Source organism: Oncorhynchus tshawytscha, linkage group LG19 (genome assembly GCF_018296145.1).
Source record: "Oncorhynchus tshawytscha isolate Ot180627B linkage group LG19, Otsh_v2.0, whole genome shotgun sequence".
NCBI lineage: Eukaryota > Metazoa > Chordata > Actinopteri > Salmoniformes > Salmonidae > Oncorhynchus > Oncorhynchus tshawytscha.
In genome coordinates, this window is record NC_056447.1 from 3,739,252 (window position 1) to 3,755,332 (window position 16,081).

At 45.6% G+C, this 16,081-nt stretch overlaps 2 protein-coding genes across 7 annotated transcripts in view; one reads left to right on the forward strand and one right to left on the reverse strand.

The window, feature by feature from the left end:
- The window catches only part of LOC112218236 (MOB kinase activator 2), a 98,382-nt gene extending 88,407 nt beyond the window's left edge, over positions 1–9,975 (forward strand). For all 6 annotated transcript variants that reach the window (XM_024378866.2, XM_024378864.2, XM_024378865.2 and 3 more), the window contains exons 3-5: positions 1,391–1,484; positions 7,775–7,899; positions 8,185–9,975. In XM_024378866.2, coding sequence (XP_024234634.1) covers positions 1,391–1,484; positions 7,775–7,899; positions 8,185–8,498 — 533 coding nt within the window. In that variant the 3' untranslated portion in view covers positions 8,499–9,975. The remainder of the gene's footprint in view (positions 1–1,390; positions 1,485–7,774; positions 7,900–8,184) is intronic.
- Positions 9,257–12,622, reverse strand: LOC112218235 (ATP-sensitive inward rectifier potassium channel 11). The gene has a single exon (XM_024378860.2). The coding sequence runs from the start codon at positions 12,000–12,002 to the stop codon at positions 10,836–10,838; it is 1,167 nt and encodes a 388-aa protein (XP_024234628.1). The 5' UTR covers positions 12,003–12,622; the 3' UTR covers positions 9,257–10,835.
- Positions 12,623–16,081: the final 3,459 nt, after the last annotated feature.

Here is a 16,081-nt window from a genome sequence, read left to right on the forward strand (position 1 = left end):
GGCCAAGGTAACAGTGACAGACCGATTTTGTACTTTAAAATGTCAAACAAAAAAACAATGATTTTGCAAAGTTAAACAAACCATATAACTATATGCACAATGACTACTTAGCGATTTCCACAACAAAAGAACCCATTTACTTGGAAGAACGGTGCAGAACAGGTTATGGCATGAGACGGTTTGTCCTGTTTGGGCCTCGATTCTGTTACCAAACTTTGCATCTGAACTGTTCTTCGAGTCAATGTAGTTTTTGTCAAATGTTCTGTGGAAATTCTTCGCTGTAGTCCTTGTACAAAGAGTTATAGGGTTTCTTTAACTTTGCAATCATCGGTTTTAGTTTGACATACTCCGATTTTTCACGTTAAAATGGGAAAAAAATGAAATGGCCCACATACAATGGCTCGATAAGAACAATGTTAACTGTGGGGTTCCAGGCATCTCCGTCTTAGACGTTTCCTCCGGTAGTGTCTGAACCCCTGTAATGCCCTGCAGGCTGAGACAGCAGAATATTCCATCCAGACTATTGACACTGCCTGTTCTATGCACTGCCTTCTCCACTATACAATAAACTATATTGATAGTTTAGGCATCGTCTCTATGGGTTTGTGACCCTGCGTTCTCGGTTGTGGGTTGTTTCGTCAGGCGTTGCGTGTGGGGGACTTCACAGGGGTTATTTTGTTTCTCTCAGGGCTTGTTTTGGAGACTGAGCAACCTGTCAGGTGCTCCCAGAGGGAGATGCAAAGAGCCTCCCCTTTTTTTGGTCTTTTGTTTTTTGACGTGAAATTAGGGAGTTGCGCAACAAGGCCCGACCCCTGTCCGTATCGTTCTATGCTACGTAATTTTATTTTTTATTTCACCTTTTATTTAACCAGGTAGGCTAGTTGAGAACAAGTTCTCATTTGCAACTGCGACCTGGCCAAGATAAAGCATAGCAGTGTGAACAGACAACAGAGTTACACATGGAGTAAACAATTAACAAGTCAATAACACAGTAGAAAAAAAAAGAGTCTATATACATTGTGTGCAAAAGGCATGAGGAGGCGAATGATTACAATTTAGCAGATTAACACAGTTGGCCACAGACGAATGTGGTGAAGAAGCAGCATGAGAAACGTACGAAGAAGTTACCTTGTAATGCTGGTCATGAATGGAGCCAACAGCACCTCCAAAATCCGGTCTGTGTCGGTCTGTGTCTGTCGACTTAATACCTGGGGCTGAACATGTACGGTACTGATGGAAATGTTGTCTGTACAGATGAACATAGCGGGGGCTCTATTTGAATTAATTTGATGCGTGTCGGCTACTTAACCAAGGCTAGATCTGGAGCAGACTCATTGTGGAGTGTGATAATGAAATTATACATGATAATATTCCTCTTCTCTCCCTTCAGCTACGACCTTCTTCAATCTTATAAACCTGCAGTACAGCACCATCTCCGAGTTCTGCACAGGGGACACCTGTCAAGCCATGACCGCCTGTAACACGTAAGTAACCCCCCCAACCATTGGTTTATTCATCAGTGCTCTGGCCTACCATTGGGTTATTTATCAGAAGTCTCGCATCCCATTATACAGACTCATGTCTTGATAGCAGCAGAGCTTTCTGACCGCAGGGCTGCGCTCGGTTACCCCTGACTTTCCATTTTGTAGTCTTCCTTCCCTCTCGCTCTGTCTCTCCCCCTCTGTCTGTTTTGTAATGTGGAGGGCTGTGGAGCTATCTAATACTAGTGTTGAGACTGTCGGAATGTAGATTTCACTGTGAGCGTTCTCAAATCGCATGAGCCTTTCTGAGGTGCCTGGCGTTCCTAGCTGGACTGGTGCATAGTGAGGTCGCTGTTCTTAGAGCACAGAGTTCCTAGATGGAGGTCCAAGATCGAATGGTTCTGAGAAGCTGATGGAAATGTGACCATTTTTGTTTGAGTTCCACCGCCAAGTAAACTGGAGGGGCCTGTCTAGCTAATAGTTCTGGTCTCTCTCAGAAAATCCAGTTGAATATGTAGGACTTTCCATGACATGAGTCCTCACTATACCATGCATCCATCCCCTGATGGCTTTAGCTCAGAAGTCACCAAACAGAGTCTTAAATTTAAAAAATCACCTTCAGCCATAGCTGTTCATAAAGGAATGCCTATCCCCCCCCATACAAAGACAGAGTCTACACCTACAGTAGTCGGAGTCAAAGACCGTCATAACATGGAGGCCTATTCATCCCTGTCTAAGAGAGGGGAGGAGGTTGACTAAGTATTCACCCAACGAGTTGGCCCTGTCAGGGCGGGGTGCTGTTTTCATGTGTGGAGCCCTTGTCTTTGGAAAGAGGCCCTCCTCGCCTGTGTGTACTTACGGCTGGAAAAACCAGATCCCCCACATTTAGGCTAAACCACACTACAAATGTGTGTTTGCATGCATGCGGGCACACACACACACACACACACACGGTGAAAAATGAAAGTGGTAGAGAGAAAGCAAACAATGGAGAAGCCGTTGAGGAATGACAGGCCTGTGACAGATTTGTTGTCAGGTAGCCTCGTCGAGAACAGAGAGCCTGGGGAAGTTCGTGGCAGAAGAAAATAGCCAAATAGGGGTGGAGACCCGGTGTAATTCAGTGATGCCTTGCAACACGTCAAACCAATCAAATGTCTTGCTTTGGCAGAACTCCCAATGGTGCTCACTAGATTAGTGTTGTAGGTGCAACAGTGCGTGGGGATGTCTGAGAAATAGCCCCCACAAAAAATAATAACTTTTTTGTTTTTATGTCGATTTTTGTGTACACAAACTTAATTAGGTCTATACTCCTAACTGTTAAATCGTCCATATGCAGTGAACCGTCTTGTCCCCCCGTCAATATACCCCATAATGACAAATCAAAAACGTTTTTTAGAAATGTTTGCAAACTGAAATATCAAACTTACATTACTATTCAGACCCTTTACTCAGTAATTTGTTGAGTCATCTTTAGCAGCGATTACAGCCTTGACTCTTCATGGGTATGATGCTACAAGCTTGGAACACCTGTATTTGGGGGAGCTTCTCCCATTCTTCTTTGCAGATCCTCTCAAGCTCTGACAGGTTGGATGGGGAGCGCGTCGCTGCACAGGCGTTTTGATCGGGTTCAAGTCTGGGCTCGGAGTGGGCCACTCAAGGACATTCAGAGACTTGTCCCAAAGCCACTCCTGCGTTGTCATGGCTGTGTGCTTGGGGTCATTGTCCTGTTGGAAGGTGAACCTTCGCGCCCCAGTCTGAGGTCCAGAGCGCTCTGGAGCAGGTTTTCATCAAGGATCTCTCTGTACTTTGCTCCGTTCATCTTTCCCTCGATCCTGACTAGTCTCCCTGCCGCTGAAAAACATCCCCCCAGTATGATGCTGTTCTTCCATCTCTACAGAGGAACACTGGAGCTCTGTCAGTGACCATCTGGTTCTTGGTCACCTCCCTGACCAAGGCCCTTTTCCCTCGATTGCTCAGTTTTGCCTGGCAGCCAGCTCTAGTAAGACCATTGGTGGTGCCATTAACTTATTCAATTTAAGAGTGATGGAGGCCATTGTGTTCTTGGGGACCTTGAATGCTGCAGAAATGTTTTGGTAGCCTTCCCCCGATCTGTGCCTCGACACAATCCTGTCTCAGAGCTCTACGGACAATTACTTCGACCTCATGGCTTGGTTTTTGCTCTGACATGCACTGTTAACTATGGGACCTTATATAGACAGGTGTGTGCCTTTCCAAATCATGTCCAATCAATTTAATTTACCACAGGTGGACTCCAATCAAGTTGTAGAAACATCAAGGTTATCAATGGAAACAGGATGCTCAATTTTGAGTCTCACAACGGGTCTGAATAGTTATGGAAAAAATGTTTTTGTTTTTTTTCCGAACAACCTGTGTTCGCTTTGTAATTATAGGGTATTGTGTGTAGATTTATTCTAAAATGGACTGTTTTATTTTTCTCATAAGTCTATAATGTAACGATGTGGGAAAAGTGAAAGGGTCTGAATACTTTTCGAATGCACTGTATATGGAAAAATACACGTTTCAAAATGGCGATTGATTGGTCGAAAGAACAAGATTATAATTTTTTTTTTCGGGGGACAGCCCTAAATATTCCAGTACGCAAACCCCGTAAACCCGAATTCTCCCAGTGTTTCTAAGGAGGATTGTAGTAGGCTGTAACAGCTGTGGAGACGTGCGGCCCGTCAGTCTAATGGTGTGCCACAGTAACGGCACCCCGCCCTTTTCCTGCCTCCCTGGCTGGCTGGCACTCACCCACCCCACAACACAAAGTCACAGTCAATTCCCCCTACCCCAGGCACTGTAAAATGTGCTATTTTAGGAGAGAAACTTTCCATGCGCTATGGGAACAGGCCCACTTGATAGTCTTATGCCCATTTTATGTGGGTGGGTGAATGGGTGTGTTGGTGTGTGGGTGTTTTTTTTCCTTGTGGGCTAATGACGTCTTGTCTTTTTTGGCATGTTTGCCAGTCTTTGTAAGGTTGTCTGTGTATATGGTGTGTGTTTAGTGGTGTACTCTCCTCAGTGTGGGGCCTGGTGCTTGTCTTGTGGTCAGTAGGGCCCTCCTGCAGGGTCAGTTATCTGAACGCTCTACTTTCCTCAGGATCTGTAACGTCTGCCCCACAGCCCGCCAGACCGAGACCACGCCATGCTGCTATTGTTAACACAACTGTCCCCGTTTGGAGAGCTGGTTCAACCCCCAAAGGACATCTTTTCAACGTCTTGTGCTCATGGGATTCTGCTCGTTCACTCACCTCTACTGCTACAGCTTCTTGCTTGCTTTGGGTTTCAGTCAAACCCTTTTTCGTTCCCATGCTATTTGCCTTGTTTGTAGCTTGATCTCGGTAAATCCCACAGACCATGCCATCTGCTCTATGGCTCATTTGGAGCCTGCGCGGGATCCGTAACCCCTCTAGTTTTGACAGCCTATCAGCTAATGGCTATACTACTGTTAGCTCTGTTTCCCTGTTGCTTTAGCCGTGCAAGCTTCGTCCTTGCTAACTCCTAGATGGGCCTTCCCTGTGAGTTCTCTTCTTTGTGGCGCCTGGTCCTGCCGATGTGTTGTGCAGTATATGACCCCTTTTAGCTCGCGTAGCCGGCACAGTACACCCAGGTTACGTGTGTCCATGCTAGCCATGCTATCTTTTTGTTTGGTGACTTCATTGACTTGCAATTTGACCTTGCTAACACATGACGGGGGGGTCAGTGTCGCGTTACTCCGAGACTGCAGGGAATTCGTCCCGATCTGGAAAGGAAACGGGCAGGGGGGTTCGTTAAGACCACTGGAATGGAAATATGCAAACATGTCTATGTTAGAAGGTGGTGGGGTTGGCTGCTTCCTCATTGGGCTGGAGGTCTGTCTGGCAGCTCCACACACACCAGTCATTCAACACGTTGGGTGAAAGGTCCCGAACAGTCACACCCTATCCCCTTTAATAATTCCAACTCCTGAATCCAAGTTTTTAACAGGGGGAGGGGACCGATATGATCAAACTTTATCAATGTAGGAGCAACGGTCATTTTTCATACTTTGATCTGGTTTCATCCGAATATCATCCAATTTCATGAAAAACCTGATTTCTTTTGACTGTCCACGGTCTTGTTTGGAGATGAGGAAATGCTGTGGATGTGTGTTCATCTTTCAGCATGATGATGTGAATTGATGCAGCCGTTTGTAGTTTCTGGAAAAGAACACCGTGCAGTGTAAGGAAGCTGTAAAGAACACCATGCAGTGTAAGGAAGCTGTAAAGAACACCATGCAGTGTAAGGAAGCTGTAAAGAACACCGTGCAGTGTAAGGGAGCTGTAAAGAACACCGTGCAGTGTAAGGAAGCTGTAAAGAACACCGTGCCGTGTAAGGAAGCTGTAAAGAACACCGTGCAGTGTAAGGAAGCTGTAAAGAACACTGTGCAGTGTAAGGAAGCTGTAAAGAACACTGTGCAGTGTAAGGAAGCTGTAAAGAACACTGTGCAGTGTAAGGAAGCTGTAAAGAACACTGTGCAGTGTAAGGAAGCTGTAAAGAACACCATGCAGTGTAAGGAAGCTGTAAAGAACACTGTGCAGTGTAAGGAAGCTGTAAAGAACACTGTGCAGTGTAAGGAAGCTGTAAAGAACACTGTGCAGTGTAAGGAACACAATGCAGTGTAAAGAACACCATGCAGTGTAAGGAAGCTGTAAAGAACACTGTGCAGTGTAAGGAAGCTGTAAAGAACACCATGCCGTGTAAGGAACACCATGCAGTGTAAGGAAGCTGTAAAGAACACTGTGCAGTGTAAGGAAGCTGTAAAGAACACCGTGCAGTGTAAGGAAGCTGTAAAGAACACCGTGCAGTGTAAGGAAGCTGAAAAGAACACCGTGCAGTGTAAGGAAGCTGTAAAGAACACCGTGCAGTGTAAGGAAGCTGTAAAGAACACCGTGCAGTGTAAGGAAGCTGTAAAGAACACCGTGCAGTGTAAGGAAGCTGTAAAGAACACCGTGCAGTGTAAGGAAGCTGTAAAGAACACCGTGCAGTGTAAGGAAGCTGTAAAGAACACTGTGCAGTGTAAGGAAGCTGAAAAGAACACCATGAAGTGTAAGGAAGCTGAAAAGAACACCATGCAGTGTAAGAACACCATGCAGTGTAAGGAAGCTGAAAAGAACACCATGCAGTGTAAGGAAGCTGAAAAGAACACCATGCAGTGTAAGGAAGCTGAAAAGAACACCGTGCAGTGTAAGGAAGCTGTAAAGAACACCATGCAGTGTAAGGAAGCTGAAAAGAACACCGTGCAGTGTAAGGAAGCTGTAAAGAACACCATGCAGTGTAAGGAAGCTGTAAAGAACACCATGCAGTGTAAGGAAGCTGTAAAGAACACCGTGCAGTGTAAGGGAGCTGTAAAGAACACCGTGCAGTGTAAGGAAGCTGTAAAGAACACCGTGCCGTGTAAGGAAGCTGTAAAGAACACCATGCAGTGTAAGGAAGCTGTAAAGAACACCATGCAGTGTAAGGAAGCTGTAAAGAACACCATGCAGCTGTAAAGAACACCGTGCAGTGTAAGGAAGCTGTAAAGAACACCATGCAGCTGTAAAGAACACCATGCAGTGTAAGGAACACCATGCAGTGTAAGGAAGCTGTAAAGAACACCATGCAGTGTAAGGAAGCTGTAAAGAACACCATGCAGTGTAAGGAAGCTGTAAAGAACACCATGCAGTGTAAGGAAGCTGTAAAGAACACCATGCAGTGTAAGGAAGCTGTAAAGAACACCATGCAGTGTAAGGAAGCTGTAAAGAACACCATGCAGTGTAAGGAAGCTGTAAAGAACACCATGCAGTGTAAGGAAGCTGTAAAGAACACCATGCAGTGTAAGGAAGCTGTAAAGAACACCGTGCAGTGTAAGGAAGCTGTAAAGAACACCGTGCAGTGTAAGGAAGCTGTAAAGAACACCGTGCAGTGTAAGGAAGCTGCCTCGCCTGGTGCACATTCTTTACCCGAGATGATACACAGTATGATATATATATATATATATATATATATATATATAAGGTAGTGATTTGAACCTATCGGGTTGTTCCTTTTCAAGATCAGATGACTTGTCAGCGATAACATACTAGGCGAAGTAATAGCCTCAATCTCGTGCATTTCAAAGCACATGTTTATTTCCTGGGGCCACCCATACGGAGAATGTTTGCACGCATGTCAGTAAGTCGCTGTGGATAAAAGCGGCTGCTAAAGGGCTATTATTATTATTTATATGGAGGTAATGGAGTAGAAAAATGACCGACTCTCTTGTTTGTGTCCAGAATATACTACTGGTATGACGAGAGGGGGAAGAAGACAAAGTGCACTGCACCTCAGTACGTCGACTTCGTCATGAGTCTGGTGCAGAAGCTGGTCACAGACGACGACATCTTTCCTACGAAATACGGTGAGTTTAAGCTCTGGTCCACGCCCGCAGCGCCACGCGGTGGTCAGTCTGCAGCACTGCAGCCTCTCCCTGGTTCTCTGACATCAAACTGAAGCTGGACTTTGAACTGTGCCACTGCTGCCCTCTACTGTCTTCAATTAAGTAATGTGTTGAATGTTTGTATTTTTGGCACTTCATAGCTGTCTTGGCAATGTAATAATAGCTTCTTTTTTTACATCAGAATGGTAATGCTAGCACCAAATGATTTCTAAACTTGCTCTCCTCTCCTCTTGTCTCTCCGTGCAGGCAAGGAGTTCCCCAACGCGTTTGAGTCTTTGGTAAAGAAGATCTGCCGGTATCTATTCCACGTCCTGGCTCACCTCTTCTGGGCGCACTTTAAGGAGACGGTCGCTCTGGATCTACAGGGCCACTTGAACACTCTGTACGCACATTTCATTGTTTTCATAAGGGAATTCAACCTGGTCGACCCCAAGGAGACCTGTATCATGGACGACCTGTCCGAAATCCTCTGCGCTCCCGCGCCCCCAGCACCTGCCGCCCCTTCCTCCCCCACCTCGGCCCCTTCCCCCTCCTCACACAACCATGTGACGGAGAGATGAGCAGGGGTCGCCGTGAGAAGCAGCCCCGGGAAGGAGGTGGTAGATGACAAAGATAGAGGAGAGATGTGGAAACAGAATGCCTGGTCCCCTTCCTAGGCCTCTGGCTTCAGCAGCAGGACCTGGAGACCTTCCACTACCCTTATATTTCGCTATGACGCCAGCCAGCCGGAAGGATCCAGGGGGGGAGGTTTTTTGGGGGGGTAGGGGGGGGGTGTCATGCCAACAGGAATTGGTGTCGGCATGTTCCTCCCAGGGGCAAATCCCTCCCATCTGCTCTGCAATTTAACCTAGGAACAAACTATGTGTAATGTTTTATTTGACTTTTATTATATTTTGTTTTATTTCTCTCATTTGAGGACAGTGCATCTGTTTTGCCCTTTCCTCCCTCTGTCCTCTGCCTAAAGTATAGTTCAGGACGGTGGCTCTGCTTTGCTTGAACATACTATTTGTACAGTTTTGTTATTGTGTGGAGGAAAGGCGACTCTATTATCGCGTTGGTTCTTTGCTCCCCCTTAGTGGTGGGAGGATTGAAGGGAAACGGTCACTACGCTGGCCTATAGGGAGCCGCCATGTAACTGCCTGGTGGGCAATACTAGCCAATCACTGTTTGGGTTGTTAATCTTGGGATGATTCAAGTGCTTCCCTACTCAGGACCTGAGAGAACACAAGTCACTGCTGCCAGAGAGAAGTATTCTATTGTTCTCATTCTCTCAGTCCCTTAAATATTATAGTTGTCATTCTGGTATTACTCTAGTCAGGTCATCACCTGATGTACCGCTCTTTAACAGCTCCATCCCAGCAGCCACCCATAGAGGGCAGTATAGACAGGGTGGCACTGCCGCACAAGCAGGGAGATAGAGAAGAAGACTGTATATTAGATATGTAATCTGACCAGACATGTTACAACAAGACAAACGGGTTCCCATTATTTGAGTACAGGGGAGAGTGGAGACCTCTTCCCCAGGGAACAGAGCTGTTTGCTGTGGGTACGGTACAGCGGCAGCAGCACAGGAGAAGGACAAAGACAATGGTTATGTCTGCATGCCCAAAGAGAAGGGAGGAGAGAGGATTCGCCTGGGGTTGGTCCGTTTGCTGTTCTGTATTGTGGAACAAGCCCCACAGTCTCTTGACGATACCCCCCCCAGCCCCTTTTGGTTTTTATTTTCCCTTTCATATGTACTTTTTGTTTTATTATTATCAAAGATGAAACTAGTTCATGAAAAATAATGGCATCCTTACACATGTATAGACAAATGCACAGTCTGCTTCAACTTCACTGTACAGAGAGTGGCAAGCTGAATCCGTCAGACATAGCCTCTGTATCAAGGAGGATTTGGGTTTATAGTTTATTTATATATATATTTTTTTTTGCAGGGTGGTTCAGTTCTGGCTTTCATTTTTATGTATTTTAATTAAGTTAAAAGCAATTTAATATTTTAAACTCTGCGGATAATAATCGAATAAAAGACAAATGCCGCTCGGTCTCATGTTGTCTTCTGTCAACGTGATGATGATGATGACTAAGATGTGTGGCATGCATAGTAACTTCACAAGGAAAACAGGTCACTTTTCAAGGAAGTTCTCCTCTGCATATCATCCACGCAAACACACACATACTGTACATGTCAACAGGCCGTCCTTTATTTCCATGTCAAGCTTTGCATAAGACAATATGTTTTTACCATACAAGAGCATCATTATGTAGATCAGCGCTGGTCAAGTCCTCGAGGGCCACAGTGTCTGCTATTGTTTCCATGCAGGGTCAGATGAAAAGAGTGCAAGGAGCCCAGTTGTCCGGGAGGAGTGTTGGGCACCAGTCTACTACACACACACACGCTGGCCTGTGCCTTCAAACTGGATAATTGCATAGCTTTGTATAATGTTACACATCTATCCAACTGCGTTCCAACATTCATATGTTTTCATTGAGCACCCTGAGTAGAAGGTATTTGATACGTGCATGTTCTGGGCATGATAGAACAGCAGGATGTTCAGGCCCCTAAAATCACCTAACACTTTCAGGTAATAAAGGCTATTAGGCTACCATACTTAATCCTGGTCCTGACTTAATACCCACAGGGTGTGCAGGGTTTTGTTCTAGCCCAACACTGGATTCATTTAAACATATAGTCCTTGGTTGAAGGTGTGTGCTGGGCTAGAACATGCATGCACACCTTGTGGGTCCCAGTGCCCAGAATCAGAACATCATTGGACATAATAAACAGCATTTCTGTAACGTTACAAAAATATCCATGAAAATGATACTGGTAATAAAAATCTCAATTTCATATACAAAATGCATTGGCACTATCCACTCCTTTTATTAAAGTTGTATATTTAGGCTAGTGGGCTGATGGTGCTTTGACGCTTGATGCGCAGTGAGAGTTGCCGCCTTCTCACCGACGGCCGCGGGGTGGAGTGCTCGTGCAGCTTAAACCTGGCGATGCCTCCGTCCTCATCCAGTTTCTTGGCACTGCAGCTGGGTGTCGGTACTCTAATCGCGTTACCGAATTTGGAGTAGTCTACCGCGTACGTGCCCTCTTCCTCGGTTATAGTGGGCACAAAGCGCTGCCCCCACAGTATCTCCTCGGACAGGTAGGATGTCCGGGCCTGGGTGGTTATCCCCGTGGTCTCCACCACCCCCTCCAGCACCACTATCACCTCGATGTCATTCTTTTGTAAGTCCGCTGGTGACAGCTCATAGAGCGGGCTGTCTTTGTTGATAATGTGACATATGATAAGAGGGGCCACCAGGAAAATACCGTTGGTCCCCACGGGGTTGTCCATGTGAATGTCTATCTGGTCCAGGGGGACCACCTCGCCCTCCGGAGTGGTGCTACGCCTTACCACCTGCATCCGCACGGTGGCGCTGATGATCATGCTCTTCCTCAGGTCCCCTAAACGGATCATAAAGCAGAGCCTGTTATTTCGGATGGAAATGACAGCGTGCTTGCTGAAGATCAGCGTCTCGGCGCGCCGGTTCGCCTGGGCCGTCTTCATAAATATACACCCCAGCATGATGGCGTTAATCAGCAAGCCCACGATGTTCTGAATGATGAGGACCACTATGGCGGACAAGCATTCCTCTGTGACCATGCGTCCACCGAACCCGATGGTCACCTGCACCTCTATGGAGAAAAGGAAAGCGGAGGAGAAGGAGTGGATGTCCGTTACGCAAGGGACAAAGTCGTCACCTTTTTGATCCAGGTCGCCGTGTGCAAAGGCAATGAGCCACCACGCCATCGCAAACAGCAGCCAGCTGCATAGAAACGACATGGTGAAAATTATAAGTGTGTGAAGCCATTTTAGATCCACTAAAGTGGTGAAAACATCCTGTAGGAACCGTCCTTGTTCGCGAATGTTCGTGTGGGCCACATTACAAATTCCATTTTTGGCAACGAATCGAGCCTTCCGCGCTTTCCCCTTGAATTTAGGCTGCTGGACATCCTCAGCCAAGCGGGTCAGCAAGTAGTCGTCAGGGACCAGTCCTTTTCGGGACAACATAGTGATCCCATAGCCTACTATTCACCGCGGGACCACTTGCCAATGATTAAGCAGATTAGCTACCTCCTCTTGATTAAAATCTATTAGGCTAATTTCCTCTTCTCATGTGCAGAAGGCGACCGCTCGTGACAGTTCTCATCCCGAATGACCGCAGCTGCCAGAGGAAGAGTGTTGCTCTGTCATCTAGTTTCTAAAAGTATGTGAGCTCTTCACATTGCCCCGTTCCAGATCAGGCAGGCGCACCACCATAGCCGCCCAGGTCCCATGAGAAGATTCTGCATTCAGCTGCCGCTGTCAGTCACGCAACAGCAACTCGATAGTAGCCAACCGTCGCAATTGACGCACTGGTCTGGCGCGCTTGTCCCGCGATTAATGTTCATTCCTACCGATAAAATGGTAGATAACCCGCAACAGCAGTGGTGATAAAACTACCCCCGGTCCATCGTTTGGACGAGGCAGGCAGGTTTGCTCGTTGCTCGTACTAGGAAACGAGAGCTCGAGTTGGGAAGGCGTTTAGGCAGAACAAACCGTTCTTTCTTTACACATTACTCCATCTGTAGGCTAATATGAGACATTATCTCAATGCCTGGATTATGCTGGTGGCATTTCCCTCTAGGGATAAATTAATGTAATTTAGTTCAAATAGTTTATTTCTGGAACGTTGTTACATAGGGTCAATTCAGAAAGAGTGGCAAATCATATAAACTGGGTCAGTTTAATCCTGACGCGTTTATTTATTGGTCTGACGACAGGAAGTCAAAACTATTGTTACTAAATAAACCCGTGCAGAGAAACCACATGATCAAAGTCACATCATTTCATTGGTGTGACATCACAGCGGGGGGCAGAGCTTCAAACAGGAAGCTTTTTAGTTGTCCTGCTTTACCAACCATAGCTTCCTAAACAAAAACATGGAGTAGCTACAGTGGGACAGTCTTATAGGCTTTTCCAATGGAGGAAAGAGATCCAGTTTACATTAGGGAACCCTATCGCAAGGGGTCTGGTTTTTGTAGTACTACACTAAACAAAGCTAAAGCTTACCTTGACTTGGAAGAGTTCCAGTGTTGTGTTGGAAAGTCATAGCCAGCTAGCTAACATAGCATCTGTTTGTGCAGGAGTTTTCAGTAGGCTAAACTAGCTAGCTGCATTTTGCTGGCTAAGTAAGTAAAAATGAAAGTTTAAAAAACAATAATGACAATTTCTCTCTTGCTTCTCCATTTTGGAAGAAATTAATTTGTTCAAAACTGTTCCAACTACTGTCTTTCTCTCTCTTTGAGTCAGCTCACCACATTGTATGCACTGCAGTACTAGCTAGCTGTAGTTTATGCTTTCAGTACTAGATTAATTCTCTGATCCTTTGATTGGGTGGACAACATGTCAGTTCATGCTCCAAGAGCTCTGATAGGTTAGAGGACGTTCTCCTGAAGTTGTCATAATTACTGTGTAAGTCTATGGAAGGGGTTGAGAACCGTGAACCTCCTAGGTTTTGTATTGTAGTCCATGTACCCAGAGGAGGACGGAAGCTAGCTGTCCTCCGGCTACACCATGGTGCTACCCTACAGAATGCTGTTGAGATTGCTGTAAACCTTCTTTACAAAATAGTGTGTTTTAATCAATCATTTGGTGACATCATTATATTTAGTATAGTTTTATCTAAAAATGATAACTGGATTCATTAGTCCGGAAAACACGTTTCCACTGCTCCAGAGTCCAATGGTGGCAAGCTTTACATCATTCCAGCTGACGCTTGGCATTGCGCATGGTGATCTTAGGCTTGTGTGCACCAGCTCGGCCATGGAAACACATTTCATGAAGCTCCTGACGAACAGTTCTTGTGCTGACGTTGCTTCCAGAGGCAATTTGGAAGTCGGTCGTGAGCAATGTAACCGAGGAAGGACGATTTTTACGTGCTACACGCTCGGCACTCTTCAGCCCCGTTCTGTGAGCTTGGGTGGCCTACCACATTGTGGCTGAGCTGTTTTTGCTTCTAGACGTTTCCACTTCATAATAACAGCACCTAAAGTTGACCGGGGCAGCTCTAGCAGGGCAGAAATTTCAAGAGCTGACTTAATGGAAAGCTGGCATCCTATGACAGTGCCACGTTGAAAGTCACTGAGCTCTTCAGTAAGGCCGTTCTAATGCCAATTTGGGTCTATGGAGATTGCATGGCTGTGTGCTAGATTTTATACACCTGTCAGCGACAGGTGTGGCTGAAATAGCTGAATCCACTCATTTGAAGGGACTAATCCACTAATTTGACTTTTGTATATATATATATATAGTATACCTTTAAAAAAGGAGGAGCGTGGATCAGAAAACCAGTCAGTATGTGGTGTGACCACCACTTGCTTCATGCAGACCGACAAATCTCCTTCCCATAGAGTTGATCAGGCTGTTGACTGTGGCCTGTGGAAAGTTTTCCCACTCCTCTTCAATGGCTGTGCAAAGTTGCTGGATATTGGCGAGAACTGGAACACGCTGGTGTATACGTCGATCCAGAGCATCCCAAACATGCTCAATGGGTAACATGCCTGGTGAGTATGCAGTCCATGGAACAACTGGGACATTTTCAGCTTCCAGGAATTGTGTACAGATCCTTGAGACATGGGGCCGTGCATTATCATTCTGAAACATGAGGTGATGGCGGTGGATGAATGGCACGACAATGGGCCTCAGGATCTTGTCACAGCATCTCTGTGCATTCAAATTACCATAGATAAAATGCAATTGTGTTCGTTGTCCATAGCTTATGCCTACACATATCATAACACCACCGCCACCATGGGGCACTCTGTTCACAATGTTGACATCAGCAAACCGCTCACCCACATGACGCCCTACACGCTTGTCTGCCATCTGCCCGGTACAGTTGAAACTGGGATTCATCTGTGAAGACTACACTTCTCAAGCAGGCCAGTGGCCATCAAAGGTGAGCATTTGCCCACTGCAGTCGGTTACGACACCAAACTGCATTCAGGTCAAGACCCTGGTGAGGACGAAGAGCACACAGATGAGCTTCTTTGAGACGGTTTCTGACAGTAGGTGCAGAAAAACTTTGGTTTTGCAAACCCACAGTTTCATCAGCTGTCAGAAATTGACATTCAATTTTCTGACAACAGCTCTAGTAGACGTTCCTGCAGTCAGCATGCCAATTTTACACTCCCTTAAAACTAGCATTTTTGTATTTTGTGACAAAACTGCACATTTTAGAATGGCCTTTTATTGTCACCAGCACAAGGTGCACCTGCGTAATGATCGTGCCGTTTAATCAGCTTCTTGATATGACACACCTGTCAGGTGGATGGATTATCTTGGCAAAAGATAAATGCTCACTAACAGGGATGTAAACAAGTGTGTGCACAACATTTGAGAGAAATAAGCTATTGTGCATATGGAACATTTCTGGGATATTTTATTTCAGCTCATGAAACATGGGACCAACACTTCACATATTACGTTTATATTTACGTTCAGTATATATATATATATATATACATACATACACACAGTACCAGTCAAAAGTTTGGACACTTACTCATTCAAGGGATTTTGTTGATTTTTACTATTTTCTACATTGTAGAATAATAATGAATAATAATAATAATAATAATGAAGACATCAATAATGAAGACATCAATGTTAAAGTAGCCACCCGTTGCCTTGATAACTGATTTGCACACTTGGCATTCTCTCAACCAGCTTCACCTGGAATACTTTTCCAACAGTCTTGAAGGTGTTCCAACATATGCTGAGCACTTGTTGGCTGCTTTTCCTCCACTCTTTCAGTCCAACTCATCCCAAACCATCTCAATTGGGTTGAGGTCGGGTGATTGTGGAGGCCAGGTCATCTGATGCAGCACTCATCACTCTCCTTCTTGGTCAAATAGTTATTACACAGCCTGGAGGTGTGTTGGGTCATTGTCCTTTTGAAAAACAAATGATAGTCCCACTCAGCGCAAACCAGATGGGATGGCGTATAGCTGCAGAATGCTGTGGTAGCCATGCTGTTGGCATTCTAAATAAATCACTGACAGTGTCACCAGCAAAGCAACCCATCAACATCACACCTTCTCCGCCAT